This window comes from Nanorana parkeri, unplaced genomic scaffold (genome assembly GCF_000935625.1).
Source record: "Nanorana parkeri isolate BGI_ZX_2015 unplaced genomic scaffold, ASM93562v1 scaffold3201, whole genome shotgun sequence".
NCBI classification, from domain to species: domain Eukaryota; kingdom Metazoa; phylum Chordata; class Amphibia; order Anura; family Dicroglossidae; genus Nanorana; species Nanorana parkeri.
Window position 1 is genome coordinate 48,240 of NW_017309469.1, and position 15,776 is coordinate 64,015.

Below are 15,776 nucleotides of genomic sequence, written 5' to 3' on the forward strand. Positions count from 1 at the left end.
ACATATAATAAGCCAGGAGAGGACTCAGTCTACCTGTACCTAAAATATCACTTTGAGTGGACAGACCCTTTAAAATATGTGCCTCTATAAATTATAAGCTTCTGTGATGCTTTTTTAAGATGCTTGGGAATCAGTTATAGTCATGGCCAGTTTATAAGGTCAAGTGCACACCAGATGTGACAAGTAAATTTATTTCTGTTTAGGTGTTCAGTGGGCTCTTCTCACTGCATCCCACGCACAGGCTGTCTTTTAGTTGTATAAGATGTCAATAATGATAGATCTTAATACGGTCAGAGAAAATGTTCATTGTTTGTCTATAGTCAATATATGCAGTGGATAGCTCAATGGGGCTGATGGAGTTGCAATCATTGTATCCTCAACTGCATTAACTGCAATTAATGTCTAGTAACATGTAACATGTGGCTGTTACATCAGCTATTTTGCAAGCAACAGCATGCTCCTCACTCTTACATTGTTTACAGTGCTCGGTAAAATCTGACTATTTAGGTATAAATAATAATGCTAAAAGATCTGTGAACATCATTTTAGCTAAATGACCATATTGCAAAATCTGATGTTACCTCAAGGTAGCCCTGCTGGTGAAATACTGAAATCATGGCTGCTGGTTATAGCAGGGGCCCCTTAAGACAAAAGACGCTATTAGAGGCATTTTGACAGTATAAAGTTCCATGCTAGTTAAACCTGTGTACTGTGTAATGAGGCAAGGCACGGAGGTGTCCTAAGCCCTCCCTGCTTTGCTCCGGCCTTGAAAGTATTATGCCCGGCATACAAAAAAAGTAAGAAAAAGCCATGGTTCATTAGATTTTGATGCTTGGTGTGGGTGAAGAACCGAAAGCAATCAGCCTCAATGTGCCTTCAATGTGCCTTGGAATTGACATGCTCAGTAAAGTGTCAAGTAAGACCGATTGGCAAGATTTTATAAGAGACTTCCCCAGCATGAGGTTTATAATACTCCAGTAATTCGCTTTATTAAATAAACTGCAACTGGTATAGAATTTTATAAAGACAACTTGTGTTGTTGACAACGTCTTCATCGTAATGGGCGGATAGTAGCAGAGCTGTCAGAACATCTCTGTTCCCATTACAGGGGTTCAGGAACCTGAATAATAATATATTTATCCTGCCTCTTCAAAGTGTGTTCTTTCTACATAATTACACTATGACCATTTCATTAACCATATTTTTCGCCTCCTGCATTCCTTTTTAGACGCTGACTTGGAAATAACGGAATCACTGAACACCTTATCTCAGGTATTTTTCAGTTTCTTTTAACTAATCGTACATACACCATAAACCGCTCTAAAGTGAAGTATGTGTGAATAGACTGTACAGTAAGCACCAGGCGTATAAATATATTTAAGAAACTAACAAAGCAACTTTTTTCTTGTTCAATGTGTGTGTAGGTATACCAGCATTCAAGTAAAAAAAGTACTGCGGTAATCAGCATGGGTTGCCATGATATTATGATACATAACACACTTTAATTACCATGTATCTTATAGTACAATGAAGTCAGGTAGCTGTGGGACATAATGCTCACTAATAGTGGAACAACAGTTCAACATCTGTAAAAAAATAAATCAAGGCAACTGGACTTGCTGTATTTTTCTTGAAGACGTTTCCCTGGTCATCCGATATACAGGTGAAACTCGAATAATTAGAATATCGTGCAAAGTTCATTTATTTCACTAATGCAACTTAAAAGGTGAAACTAATATATGAGATAGACTCATTACATGCAAAGCAAGATAATTCAAGCCGTTATTTGTCATAATTGTGATGATTATGGCTTACAGCTCATGAAAACCCCAAGAACCCCAAATCCACAACCTCAAAAAAGTAGATTATTACATGCAATCAATAAAACAAGGATTGTACATAGAACAATATCGGACCTCTGAAAAGTACAAGCATGCATATGTACTCAGTACTTGGTTTGGGCCCCTTTTGCAGCACTTACTGCAATTACTTTTGCACGATATTCTAATTATTCGAGTTTCACCTGTACTATTACCTGGATGAATGAGAAACTTCACAGGCAACAGTTTAACAGAACATACAAAACAGTATAACATATTGTGTAGAGATGCACAAATACCAAATACTGTACTTGTTACAAGTACAGATACTTTTCCAGCTACTATACTAGAGAAAAACCTCAATAGTTAGGAGGTAGCTGTCATTTTTAAGGAGCATTGGCTATAGGGCTCCTGGAATTTTCGCATCCCTGTTTAATTTATGATTATCTATATATAGATATTTATTAGGTATGCACCAATACCATTACCATACCAATACCATTTTCTCCAAACCAAGTACCAATACTTGTCCTCACAGATACAAGTACAAGTTATTGTCATGTGAAAGTTTTTCTAAAACAATACTGACTAATGATTTCAGGACAGTGGTGGAGCGCCAGAGCCAGGTCCCAGCTACAAACGCTGCAACCCTGGTGGTTCTCGTGAAAATGCCAAGTATCGGCATTGGTATCTGAACTGGCATCTGTGCATCCCTAATATTGTGTTTGTGCTGGGGATGTCTGGAGGGGATGGAAAGGGTGGTGAGTAAGAAATAGCGTTAAGGAATGGGGGGGGGGGGAAGAAAAAAATGGGGGAAGCCAAGGCTGGAGGACGATAAGCCTCTATCCAAATCAACTTTTTAAATCAAAGCTTTTCTGACATTGGGAATGTCATATTTGATTGTTGCACTTTGCACGTCTTTGTACTGCCTTAGTCACATACAGTGCTGCCATACTTACTGAACTATATGTCCACTAAAGAAGGTTCCTCCTCAGTTATCAGGGCTTTCCTTGAGCTTTAACCTAGAATTAAGATAAGAACTTTTTACAGAAATAGCAAAATAAACATAGACAGGGTGTCTCATTGATTGGTCGCTGCCTGTGCTTATGGGCAGTAGAGCGGTTTTCATACTAAGCCACATTTTAAGCATTCCAAATCTGACCATAGCTGATGAGTGCAGTTTCAGAAATGTTTTCCCCCTGTTGGCATTGACATCACTCTCTATATTGCAATTGTTAAGGATGGCATTCAGCGTATGGGTAAAGCACAGAATCCATTGCTGAGTAGAATGATTATGGTTGCTGCTTGCTTTAGAAAGCAGTAAGGCACGCAGACACAATCTGACTACCCTCGTTTCAAAAAACAAACTTTTAGGTGCTGTGAAACACTCCATAAATGTGTGATCTAGCTGTGCTGCACCTACAGGTTTATTTTAATAGAGAGAGGTGGCAGGGAGAACAGGTAGCTGAATAAAGTAGCTGCTTATGCCAACTTTTTGGATGGGAACAGTACCGACGAGGACAGCTTTTTTTTCAGTTGCTTCTTTCATTGGCAGCTGAGGCATCTGGTGGCCTCAACAGACATTCTATCATTACCCAATCCACGTTGGGTGATTGTCATATAATGTCATTGGAAAACTTACTAAAGGTTAGGACCAGGGATTTTTTGAGAACATTTTATGACTGGTATTCCTCTCATGACTAAGATTCCCGTTATGATATTTTTTTAGATCATGAAAATAAGCATTTAGTCACACACACCTATTGCTCCTGTATTTATTATATGCGGGAAGTACAAGTTAGTGCTTGGCATTTATGCAAGGTTAAGTACAAGCTGTGTACAATTTTACAATAAATTTAGCTTATCCTGTAATCACTATGGAAATACTGCATTCATATAGCGATCTATTCATAGAGGATTGTAAAAGAAAAGAGAGTACTACCGTCATCCCTGCTCATACTATTATACAGTTATTTTGTATTTCTGCAAATAGAGAGTTACATCTGCCAGCTATCTAGATCTTCAGAACAAGATCAATGCGGTTTGGAATGCACTTCACGTACCAGAAGGCCAGCGACTGGATATGGCTATTAAATATAGTTCCAATGAATACAGAGACCGGCTGCCAGAGGTAAAAGATTTGTATTTCTAAACATCATTACACCTGAAGTAGTCTAAGTTATCTAGAAACAGTATATGTTCAACCTTTGTGGTATTCAGGAGTGTACTAGCTACTGAATATGAGTTGAATTTTTGGGATATACATTTTCCTGTCATGACACAATACACCATATTGATAGGCATACAATGAAAATGTAAATATTCAAGGAAAATGACTTCCCTACTTAATCAATATGTTCAGATATTAACAATGAGGTGGAGTCATATTGACTGATCACACAGAATAGATACAGTCATTGTTCAGCCTGTTTTAGAGTTCACTGTACAGTGGACAAGGTCATTTCATCTAGATCTTGCAGACTTTTTCATTATAACTTGTAATCAAGTATTTTGAGTCAGAAAAGGTACCCAAGCGGTGTATGGCAACCTTTATAAATGGTTAGCCTTTGGCATTGCTGGATGAAAGAAAGCAATTCTGTGACATTGGAAGCAAGATCCCAACTCTGTAGAGCAAAATAATACCATTTAGAAATGACATTCAATTGAATGTCATGATGCCAAAGTAATTTTTAATGGCTTGGATATTTTGAATGATTTGTATATGTAGCTCAGGCTCTCTAACAGAGGGTTGATTAGTATCAAAAGATCTCTGCGCTACTGCACTCTGTCCCTAGACAAAATTTGCAGCTATTCATCCTAAAGGGCTACATCCACATTAGTTGCTTTTATGTATCCATAGACCTTCCTGGTCTGCACTACGCACAGTTGATAAGTGCAGGCTGCAGTCAGCATGAGCATAAACAAAGCAGTTTTTATACCGGCAAGGACCTGTAAAGACATCTTGTAAAGCACAGGATGAGAAAAGAGAGCGGTTACATTTGAAAAGTAGCTTGGTGTTTCTGGATATATTCAAAGTGCTAAAGTATTTTAAAACTAAAATTATCCTTAAAATCTTACATTGTAACACCAGTATGGCTGCTCAGAAAAACATGTTATTTGATTAGTAAATTTCTACAAGTCTGAGAGCTTTTTATAAGATACTAAAATGCCTTTTACTTTAGGACAGGGGAGTAATACGGAGGCTGCAGAAGTCATGGATTACAGATGAGAGAGGCCTTGTTTGATCAGTTTGTGATAGCATTTAAGGCATGCTAATGTGTCCTTTAAAGCAATTATAGCATGTGTGATATCACTTGAGAGACCACTTAAGTGAGCTTTAAATGCAATTACAGCTTGATCAATCAGGGTCATTGAGCCTGTTTAGTGATTTCCCATTGCCATTAGGAAACAAGGAACAACTCTACCCTCTTGTCTTCAGTGCCTGGTAAAGCTTCCGCTGGAGCCTTAACTGAGCACTATATAACAAACCGTCACTCGCAAGGGGATCCGTCCATCCAAACCTTTATTTGCACAAAGGCATAAAAGCGGCAAACAAACAAATGCTTACATGTTTCAGCCTTAGTCGTAGCCCAGTTTTGGGGGCTGGAACATGTAAGCATTTGTTTGTTTGCCGCTTTTATGCCTTTGTGCAAATAAAGTATTGGATGGACGGATCCCCATGCCGTTTTTTTTTTAACCTATCTTCCATTGTCACCTTCTTGCCCTTTCTTTGGTCATTTACCTGGATGTTTACGACAAGATTATTATAGCTGTGGGCACCTCTGTTACGCAATAGAAATTGTATTTAAAAAAGCTTTTAACTTTAGTAAATGTTTCATGTGTCAGGCAATACGGGTGTGGGAAAAGGCAGTAATACTCATCCAGAGAAGAGAGAAAATGTTAGCTGAGCTGGAGATATTTGAGAGAGAGGCCTCCGATCCTAACAGATTCTTCCTCAGAGGTAAGTTCATCATCGTGTGAAATAATGCATACAACAAACTATAATTACCCCAGATGTTCTTGCTTAGTAATGCTCGTCATGCGGTGTCTGTTCTCTGGTAGTGATGTGAGAAATTCTTGTAGCGTAAGGAATAACTGCATACTGCGAGTGTGGAAATGATCCATAACAAGTGTAATGAAACAGCTCAGCACAGACTTCAAGGATATTCCAGCACATAGAATAAAAAGCACCAAGTAAAAAGTGATCTATTAAGTCTATTGAGGAAGTGTTGCCACTTTGCGAGGTCAAAAAATGTGCTCAGTGTACCTGTAACCTTTAATCCCTACCTGCCTTCTGCCGGATTTAGACAGCATGCTCTTATCACATACTTTTCAGTCATCACCCAAATTGTGCAAGAGTAAACTCAATGGAAGGGAGGTGCTGGAACCCTAAAATCTCATTATCCTGTATTTTCAAGCGTTTGGATTCAGAAGATGCAGATGATAGCAATTGTAAAGATTTAGCGAGCAGTGTAGTCAACAACACAAGACAAATGCCAGGATAAAACATGCAGCCATTCAGCAGCTTATGTCCATTAAGGGAATTTATGTTTGAGCAGAGTGAACCTTTAAATTCAAAATGATGCAGCCCAGGGAATTTACTTTTTCGAGCAGTGAGATGCAGAGGATGAATGCCAGAATCAAATGTTTGGATGCAGTTCAAATCCTATAAGCTTTAAAATGGACAGGTTTACTTTAACTTAATGCATATACTTCCTGTCACTCAACTCCTTGCTCTTTTCAGCAGCCGGCAGTGAAGGAAATTCCTATGTAAGCCGCAAGTCGCTCTTGTAGCTTACATAGGGCTACATACTCTGTGTGACAGTGCTAATTGACCTAGGACTGTCACATAGTGTGAATCACATGCTCCTTAAAGGGTAAGTAAGTGCTGAGGAAGGGTACATAATTAAAGCCAAGCGCATTCATGCTTTAAAGTAGAATTAAACCTACAGTTTTTTTTCCATATATCTACTGCTAGCAAGCAGTAGATATGTGCAAAAACATCAAAAATAAAAAAAGTTACCAAATTGGTAAAAACTTACCTGGGTCTCTGCCGTTTGCTCCCGTCTGAAGATTCTCGAGCAGCCGTAAAGGATCATGGGACGGGCGCATGGGCAGTAGAGATCTTCAGCCGGGAGAAGAGACACAGAGTAAGTCAATGTACTCAGACAGACACCATGGGACCCGAAGATTCTGCACTGGATCAGAGACCTGCACTAGTGCTGGAGGGACTCCTGAAAACTACTGGAAGGAAGATGATCGGATCAAGAGGCATCATTTAAGGTAAGTCCTCAAAGGAGAACTATGGGGTTAGGGCTTTTCCCCCTAGTTCTCCTAAGGGTAACGGGAGGACACAAACTAGCGTCCTCCCGTCAACCAAAGCTCAGTATACCACGAGCTACAGCTCGCGGTATACTGAGACGCCGTGATTAACTATTAATTAATAGTGTGATTAATAGTTTTATTGAGCTTTAATACAATATAATAAAACAGCCCCCCTCCAAGACTGTAACATAGCTAGGTAGGGTATATGTTTTCTTTTAATTCCTGTATATTACGTTGTAGAGCGAAAACAGTATGTGCAAGTGACACCTACTGTGGCTATATATGTCATTGTCACAGCAAGCTCGGGTCTTTTTATTTTGGGGAAAGATGAAGAGTGGCACAGCCCTACAGTATTCTCCCAAGCCTAAGAATCACATTTTGGGTGTTCTTAACGTTTTAAAGAGGATTCCCTCTCATGCCATTTTTTCACACAATACAAAAGCAGCTTAACGTCCGTGTTGTAATATAAATGAAGACGTGTTAAAGAAATAAAATAATTACACACCAGATGCCTATATGTTGTTATCTGTACGAGACTTGATTCTAAATCACCTCCTGTAAACAGCATGAGAGGAGCTAAAGCTATAAATGTCAGAACCACAGACTAACTTCTGATCTGTAAGACCTGACATCAAATACACTTTGTTTTTGCTATTTATCTTTTCTTAGAAAGCAGGTAGAGGCAGGTCTTACAAAGGACATAACCCTTGATGAACTTACCCACCAGCATTATGCAGGGGATGGTCTTATTTGTGCTAAGCAATAACATGAAAATTAAAATCTATCAGGAGGTTCAAGAGTGAACTGGGTACATAAAAAGAAATAGGAAACTCGCCTAAATTAAATGGAGTTCATATAAACAGGCCACTGGCTTGCACCCTTTTCCATAATTTAGGCTGGGACAAGTAAGGCCTGTAGAGACAGTATGGGTAAAGCCTATCTATATTCAGTATACAAGCTGTTTGGTATGCGATCTGAAGTATTAGATTAAAATGTACACCTTTATAATATGAAACTGGATTTTAGCTTTAAAGTGGCGAGGCAGTTTTAGAGAGAACTGGAAATAGACGCGGCCTTCAAAAACTAACCAATGTACACACCTCTGGATTTTTTTATATCGGTTACAAAGGTACATCAGTTGCAAGGATGGAAGAGTCTAAGCAAAGGCAGAAGCTGTACAAACAAATGTCACACACTGAACATGCCATAGCAAAAGTACTACAAATGATAAAGAGGACATTTAATGATACAGTCAGCTACAAGGTGAGTGGATATGTCATTACCCATATTTTATTCTCCTTACTGCACACCTATATTTGCTATTGTACATTAACCACTTGCTGACCGGGCCATTTTTCAGTATTCAGCGCTGCGGTACTTTGACTGACATTTATTCCGTCATGCAACGCTGTACTGAAATTATTTTTATACCATTTTTTGGGGACGCAGAGATTTCTTTTGGTGGTATTTAATCACCACTGGGGTTTTCTTTTTTACTATATAGAAATAAGAAATAAATACTGAAAATTTTGAAAAAAAACCTGTTTCCCTAACTTATGTTATAAAAACTATTACCCAATTTTATGATAAAACATGGGGTCGCGTCAGGTAAATATCAAAAACAGGATGTCTTGCTGCACTCCTAACCAGAGTAACCCCAAGCTGGGTGGGTGCTTGTAGTGACCACGGAAGGCACCGTGTGAATCACAGAATAAAGGAATAATGTCACCAGCACACCAGTTTTTGTTGGTCAATGATCCATTTTAATGGCACATTGCCATCCAATACACAAGCGCTTTCGGGGCCGCGTCAGGTAAATAGACACCAAACATTTCAAGCCATAAAATTGCGTGCGCCGTAAAATCGCAAAAATTGGCCATAGGCGACACTTTAAACGTTTTTAGGCCCCGTTCACACCAGAGCGGTTCGGCCGTGCAGATTTGCCGACATGAACAATCCCATACATTGCTATGGGGACCGTTCATGCAGTAGCAAGATCCAAACCGCCTCCCGCCCGAATTGCTCCCTGACCCTTTTTTGTTGCGCGTTTTCCATACTCCTTTCAATGGATCCATGCTGTTAAGTACGGTTTTGCGCATTTTTAATTGCGTGTCAGAGCTGAAACGCAATTAAAAACACCCAAAACCCTCTAATGTATGTTGGTGCTGTAAGGAACCTCTGGGTCATATGACCCACATTTGGTGGAGTTGTCCTATGCTTCAGGAGTTCTGGCAGGGGATTCTGAGGGTCTACCTCAAGGTGACGGGTACTGCAATAGATAATGACCTTAAGATACTGCTGCTCTCAATGCTTCCTGGCTCCCTGAAAGCGGCAAAGCGTGGCCTCCTGCGACACTTTCTCACAGCTGCTAGGTCGGTCATTCCACGACACTGGCGAACGCAGGTGGTACCCACCCTGGTTGAGTGGGCTGTGGAGATGGACCGCATAGCTGACCTGGAGGGCTTCTTGGCAGAGGAGCAGAAAACTGGCCCTGGCTATGTACCCATCTGGTCTGTCTGGATCTCATTCAGGGAATCAGCTGCCTTTACTGAGGCCGTCTCCGTTTGATTCCCTGGCGTACTGAGGTGGATGAAATATATGGCAGTGTTCGGATCCTTCTTTGACTTATTCTCTTTGCCCTTACTATCCTCTCCCTCCTCTTCTTTTTCTTCAATCTCTCTCCTTTTCTTTTTCATGTTTCTTTTCTGATTAGATTACTCACCTCGTCATGCTGCATTCCGGCTCTCTTTACTCTTCTCCCGCTAGGGGTTCTCACCTGGTTAATGGTGCTTCAGCCTGCACACAAACCCAATGTCTTAATGTCCCCTGGCCTCATTCCCAGACTCTCACAATGATAGGCGAATACATATGTGGTCCTGTAATGGTACCCCTGGAGCTATTAGGCGGGGAAACACATATACTACTCAATGATAGTAGAATTACCATATACCGTGATTGCCATTTACCCCATGTACCTACACACTGCTTGTTTCTAACTATAGGACCATAGAACCAGCCCGGAGTCTGAGTTTGTCATGGGATATGTTACTTTTGCTATACGCTGTACCCCGAGGGGTGTAGTCCTCTTCGCTTCTATTTCCCTTTTTTTGGTTGTTATTGTCTCCTATGTAAACATGTCTATTGTGATTTGTATTAAAAATCGAAAAACTTTAATAAAATCAGATTGAACCAAAAACACCCAAAACCGCCCTTTTAAAATCCGCACTGATCCCCAACCGCTATTGTGTGAATGGGGCCTTACTGCTCAGTTTAGTGTTAACAGTGATTGATCACCCTTGAATCATTGCTCGCTCTCCGTGATATGTAACATGTGTGGCAGAATCGTCATTTTTGCACATAGATGCACCGTACGCATGTTTGCGTTTATGTACAGGGGGTAGGGGACTTTAAAGATCTTTTTTTTTTTATATGTGACTTTTTATTTATTTAACCCCTTCATGACTGAGGCCCTTTTTTCATTTTTTGCACCCATGTTATATTCCACATTTTAAATATAGTGGCAGGTCCTCTTTATAGAGACATCAGGGATCTAGTAGATCCCTAACGTCACCTATGGACCCCACAGATCGTGCTTCACCAGCTTCTTTTCCCGCTACTGCAGTGGAGAAATGACACACTGAAACCAGAAGTGATGCAATTCACATCACTTCTGCTTACAGTGATCATTGGGGAGATCAGAAGGTGGACGTGTGCTGATCTTCCTCCGATCGAAAAACATGGACCCACTATGCTGGTCCCGGGCCTGCACGGGGTACAGTGGAGCCCAGGATAGCCGGCGGCAGAGGGAGGCACCGCACATTTACACTCACCATAGAAGTGATCAGGGGGCTCTTTCTGGCTGTAAACAATGTTTACCTTGTCCTGCTCATGCGCGTGCCAGGGGTGTGCACGAGCAGGAAAAAAAGCCGTTTATTTGCAGTGACCCACATCCAAGAGCGAGCTGTTCGCCCGTTTATGTACAACAAGCGGATGGCAACCAGTTAACTTAGAGTATGTGTACCCAGATGTCTGTATTATGTCACAAACAGGAAGACAATCTAAAAGAAAATAAAGAAATGTGCATTATTTGCAGACCTGCATCAATGTGCAGTGTACTCTGCAGTAACCTCCATCCATCTTAAATGGAGGCCTGCAAACAGCCGCTGTTAGCACTGCAGATTTCAAACCTTTATGTCCATCCAAAGGCACCCTTAATCTGTTGTTTTTTTAATCAACTCATGCTTTTCAATTACTGTGAATTATACAACAGGGTTTTTTTGGCAGATGTTCAGTTAGATTGGGCAGCCATCTCTTGTCTAAAGGGTGAGGCAAATACTTAACAGTCTATTGCTGTCAGGGGAACATTGATTGGACAGTCACTACTGTTCAGTGAGATAAGTGATGCTCTCTTCTTCCGCTCTCCATTGGAATACAGACAAATGCAGAAAAATACAGTAATCCATCAGAGATAATCGTAACTTATTATTGTAATGCAGATTTGTGCGAGACTGAGAAGCTCACAGGAACTTACATCAGTCCACAGAAACTTATGGTGTCCTTACATATAAATGTAGGTCTTTGCTCTTTAGCCCCATTTTGACAGCCATCAGCATTTGTCTGTCGATATTTGTTTGTCTCTAAAATGAAAATAGATTATTATAGGACATGGTGGATGACTATGCAGGTCTGTACAGACATGGAGACATTTGTTGATACCCTTCCACAAAAAAAGTGGATCAATTTCTCTGAAATAACTTGAAACTGCCAAAAGTATTGACAGTCATTATTGATTTCTTCATTAATACAAATCGGGCTTTGCTTTTGATTCAACAGCATATTTTAAATATTAAGATAAATGAAAATGGCATGGACAAAAATGATGGGACACTTAATCTGCAGGGTTATTCACAAAACTTTAGGAGGGCTATTCACAAAAGGGTGAAGAGTTTGGAGAAGACAGAAGAAGTGAACAATCTAGGACAACATAGCTGGGAAAATTCTCCAATTCAGCTCACTTTCCATATCAGCTATGTTGTCCTAGATTGTTCACTTCTCCTGTCTTCTCCAAACTCTTCACCCTTTTGTGAATAGCCCTCCTAAAGTTTTGTAGAGGCAATCACTGCAAACAAGTGATTTTTTTTTTATATCTCTCAATGAGATTTCTGAACCTTCTCACAATTAGGGGTGTATTTAGAACATTTTGAAGAGCCATTCATCCTGCTAAATTGCATGTACAGGCAGTCCCCGGGTTACATACAAGATAGGGACTTTAGGTTTGTACTTAAGTTGAATTTGTATGTAAGTCGGAACAGGTACATTCCAGCAAAAAAAAACATTTTTTTAGTTTTGGATAGCATAGGGGAGGGTCACGGTTCTTTTGCTGTCTGTTCCTGTTGTTCAGAAGATTATAATATAATGAAAAAAAATTTAATGTATAATGACACAGCAAAAAAAGTTTTTTTCTATTTTTAATTTTATTTTTATAAACTTAATTTTGTATTATTTGTTTGCATTTGTATTTATTTAACTTTTTCTACATTTTTTAAATCTTTTTAATTAATTTTTTTTCAACTTTTGTTTTTATTTTAATGCTGGGAGCCTTAGCCAGCCTGCTATTGGATATTTAAAATTGCAATAGCCAATAACAGGCTGGCTATTGCATCTGCCACTGCCTGCTGTCAATCAGCAGAGGAGGGGCCTGAAGCAGAAAGTTCTCGATAGACATTTTTTAAGTGCAACTCCAGCCAATTTTTTTTTAACGTTTTTTAAAGTTAAACGTTTGTTTTGCTGTGTGTGCCCCTGTTCAGAAGATTTCACCTCACTTTCTGTCCCTGTGACAATTGGATTTTGAAAAATTTGGGTTGTCGTGGAAGCAAGGATTGGTGATAAAGTTTCAGTGGAGACACCTTTTTCCCATGATCGCTCTTGCAGGAGTAAATATCCCTTCCTAGGGGTAGATTTCCTCTCACTTCCTGTTGTCTCAAAGACAGAAGGTGAGATTAAATCTTTCTAATGAGGATACAGACAGCAGTAAAAACCTCACAGTGACCCGGAAGAAGAGGCGGGCACCCCTCGTCTGCACGTCTAACAAGAGTCAACTTCTTGTAATGTACGTACAGTACTACAAACCAGATCCAAAAAGGCCGGCACTCCTTGTTGGTACTAGCGCAGTAGCATTACAACTAGTGGAACGCTGCGCGGTACACTTTGGCTGCAGCCCGGGACCCCCTGCTGTACAGTACTAGCCTCCGTTTGTAAGTAGGGGTCGTATGTAAGCCGGATGTTTGTAACTCGGGGACTGCCTGTACATTCGTTCTGTGAGATTGGAGACAAAAACGAATGCTATTAGCATACTTTCTTTCCAGGTCGCGTGTAATATGAGGATTTATGATATGTAATATGAGCCCTAATTAGCTGCTAACAGTCAGTATTTTTATCTATTCCAGGGCAGACCATATACTGAAAAAATGAAGTGGGACAAAACAGAGATGCTTTACTGGCTGCAGCAAGATCGTCGCAAAACTTTAATGGTAATGGATACCAAAAAAGAAAGCATGAATGTACAGCTTGATCCTTTAACTTAAAAGTTACTACAGAACTTTGTTTCAGCTGCAATTTTCTCTGAAATAAAGCGAATGATGCTCAGAGCAACAAACACTAACAGTCACTAATATCAACTGTATTTCTCAACGCATACAGTTCATCATGGGTCAAGTCTGTCACCTCGTGGAACCCTGTCTCTGTCTCAGAGATGGTATTCAAAACAGTTTGGGCAGCTGAAGTCATGAACAGAAGTATTTCACTGCGTGTTTACATGAAACAGTTATGATTCCCAAATACAACATACCTAATAAGACTGTAAAATGTACCCGTATACTTGTGGCAAGTTGTTATCCTAGCTTATTATTGGGAAGTAATGATGTAACACATTTAAATATCATCAGAGATGAATTCATGCTTTTCTGTTCTCCCACAGTAAACACATGATTTTTTTTTCTTCTATTTCAGTATGTTTATTTCGCTTTTCATACAATCTTAGTTTGTTAAAGCAGAACTCGGGCAAAAGGGAATCTTAGTTCCCTTTCTTTTGCAGGGAATCCTTATTTTTGCTTAGGCTTTTTCTACTTCGGGACGTCCCAACAGTCGAGAACAAAGATCTTCACTGTGTCCCTCACCAAAGAGAGGATTTTACGGCGAGTACAAAAAAAATCCTATTTTTTTGTAGTACACATGATCTTGGAGTAATCTATCCATTACCTGCAAACCTCCACAAGTATGAGAAAATGAGAAAGAAACATCCCTCTAAACTAGCAATATTTAATAAACAAGCTGTGCCTGTATTTCATGAGGGCTTAGAACAATATAGAATAAGAAAAGCCGCTTATTTGTCCAAGATATTGTCAAGCTGAATGAGAAGTTTTATTTTTAGGTACAGTCATTCATACTTTTCATTTTCCCTATTCTTTTGAACGTATGGACATTTATAAGCCCCTCAAGGACTGAACCAATTAAGCGGTGGAAATTTAACAGGTAAAATGTTAGAAATGACATCTTAAAATAGTATCTATATGTTTTTCTAGTTTAGTTCCCATGGTAACATAGTGCCTTGCAGGGATTAAGCCATATTTACTGTTAGCTCTTCTGAAAACAGTTCAGGGGGTTGCATTCAACCTGTCAGCTGGTGTTTGTCAAAGACCCTAGGGGTTTCGCTCCATCATAAACAAATGTTAATGGATAAAATCTACATTAATTGCTGCTGAGTGAAATTCTTTGGGGAATGGTAACATTCGGAAGAGATATTGTACATGCTGCTATCCTACCCAGTTTATCGACCCAGATAAAATATATGTACTCTAAAAATGTTACGTACTTGACACCTACAACTGTTTATTGGTCACACAATAGATCTGTTTTCTTTGCTACCCAACATTGTTATGCCAGATCACCATTAAATTAAGCTTTTTGCAAAATGTATGAATGCAGGCAGGTGTCTGATTTGCATCCACTATGCTTTTGCTTGCGACTTGTAGTCCCACATAGCTGGTAGTATTCTGCATTGCTGTATGACTATACAGCAATGCAGAATAGCACCAACTATGCGGGACTACAAGTCCCAGCAATGAATTATATTTTTAAGTAGGGATGCACCAGTGCCAATACTGGGCATTATCACAAGTACATGTACTCGTGATAATGCCCCGATACTAAGTGCAGATACCGGTGTTCTGTCGAGAACGCCGATCTCAGCATCTGCGCTTGCGCACAGACCAGTATTATTAAGGAAACAGACATTTATTGACAAAGTATTTCGTTTTAATCGTTAATTGTGACCGTTAATAATATTGCATCCGTCATTTGCTGCCACCCATCATTTACTGCCATGGACGGCATATTATTAATGGTCACAATTAACCATTACAAATTAATACTTTGTAAATAAATGTCGGTTTCCTCGTTATTTCTGTCTGTGAGCGAGCGCAGATACTGGGTTGGCGTTTGACAGAACACTGACACTAAATTTTTAAACTGAAGTGGCTGATGAGGTCCCGCGCTTGCTGGTGATCTCGGCAGCCTTCCTGTTAACCACATGCCGCCATGGCGGTGGGGGGTTGGGGGGGCCCTACATGGTTT

At 39.8% G+C, this 15,776-nt stretch overlaps 1 protein-coding gene across 1 annotated transcript in view; it reads left to right on the top strand.

The window, feature by feature from the left end:
- CCDC87 (coiled-coil domain containing 87) overlaps positions 1-13,705 on the top strand; it is a gene marked incomplete at its 3' end in the record, with an annotated part of 48,648 nt that extends 34,943 nt beyond the window's left edge. The window contains exons 15-18 of the mRNA XM_018574737.1: positions 3,814-3,951; positions 5,667-5,780; positions 8,265-8,408; positions 13,592-13,705. Coding sequence (XP_018430239.1) covers positions 3,814-3,951; positions 5,667-5,780; positions 8,265-8,408; positions 13,592-13,705 — 510 coding nt within the window. The remainder of the gene's footprint in view (positions 1-3,813; positions 3,952-5,666; positions 5,781-8,264; positions 8,409-13,591) is intronic.
- Between the last annotated feature and the right edge of the window lie 2,071 nt (positions 13,706-15,776).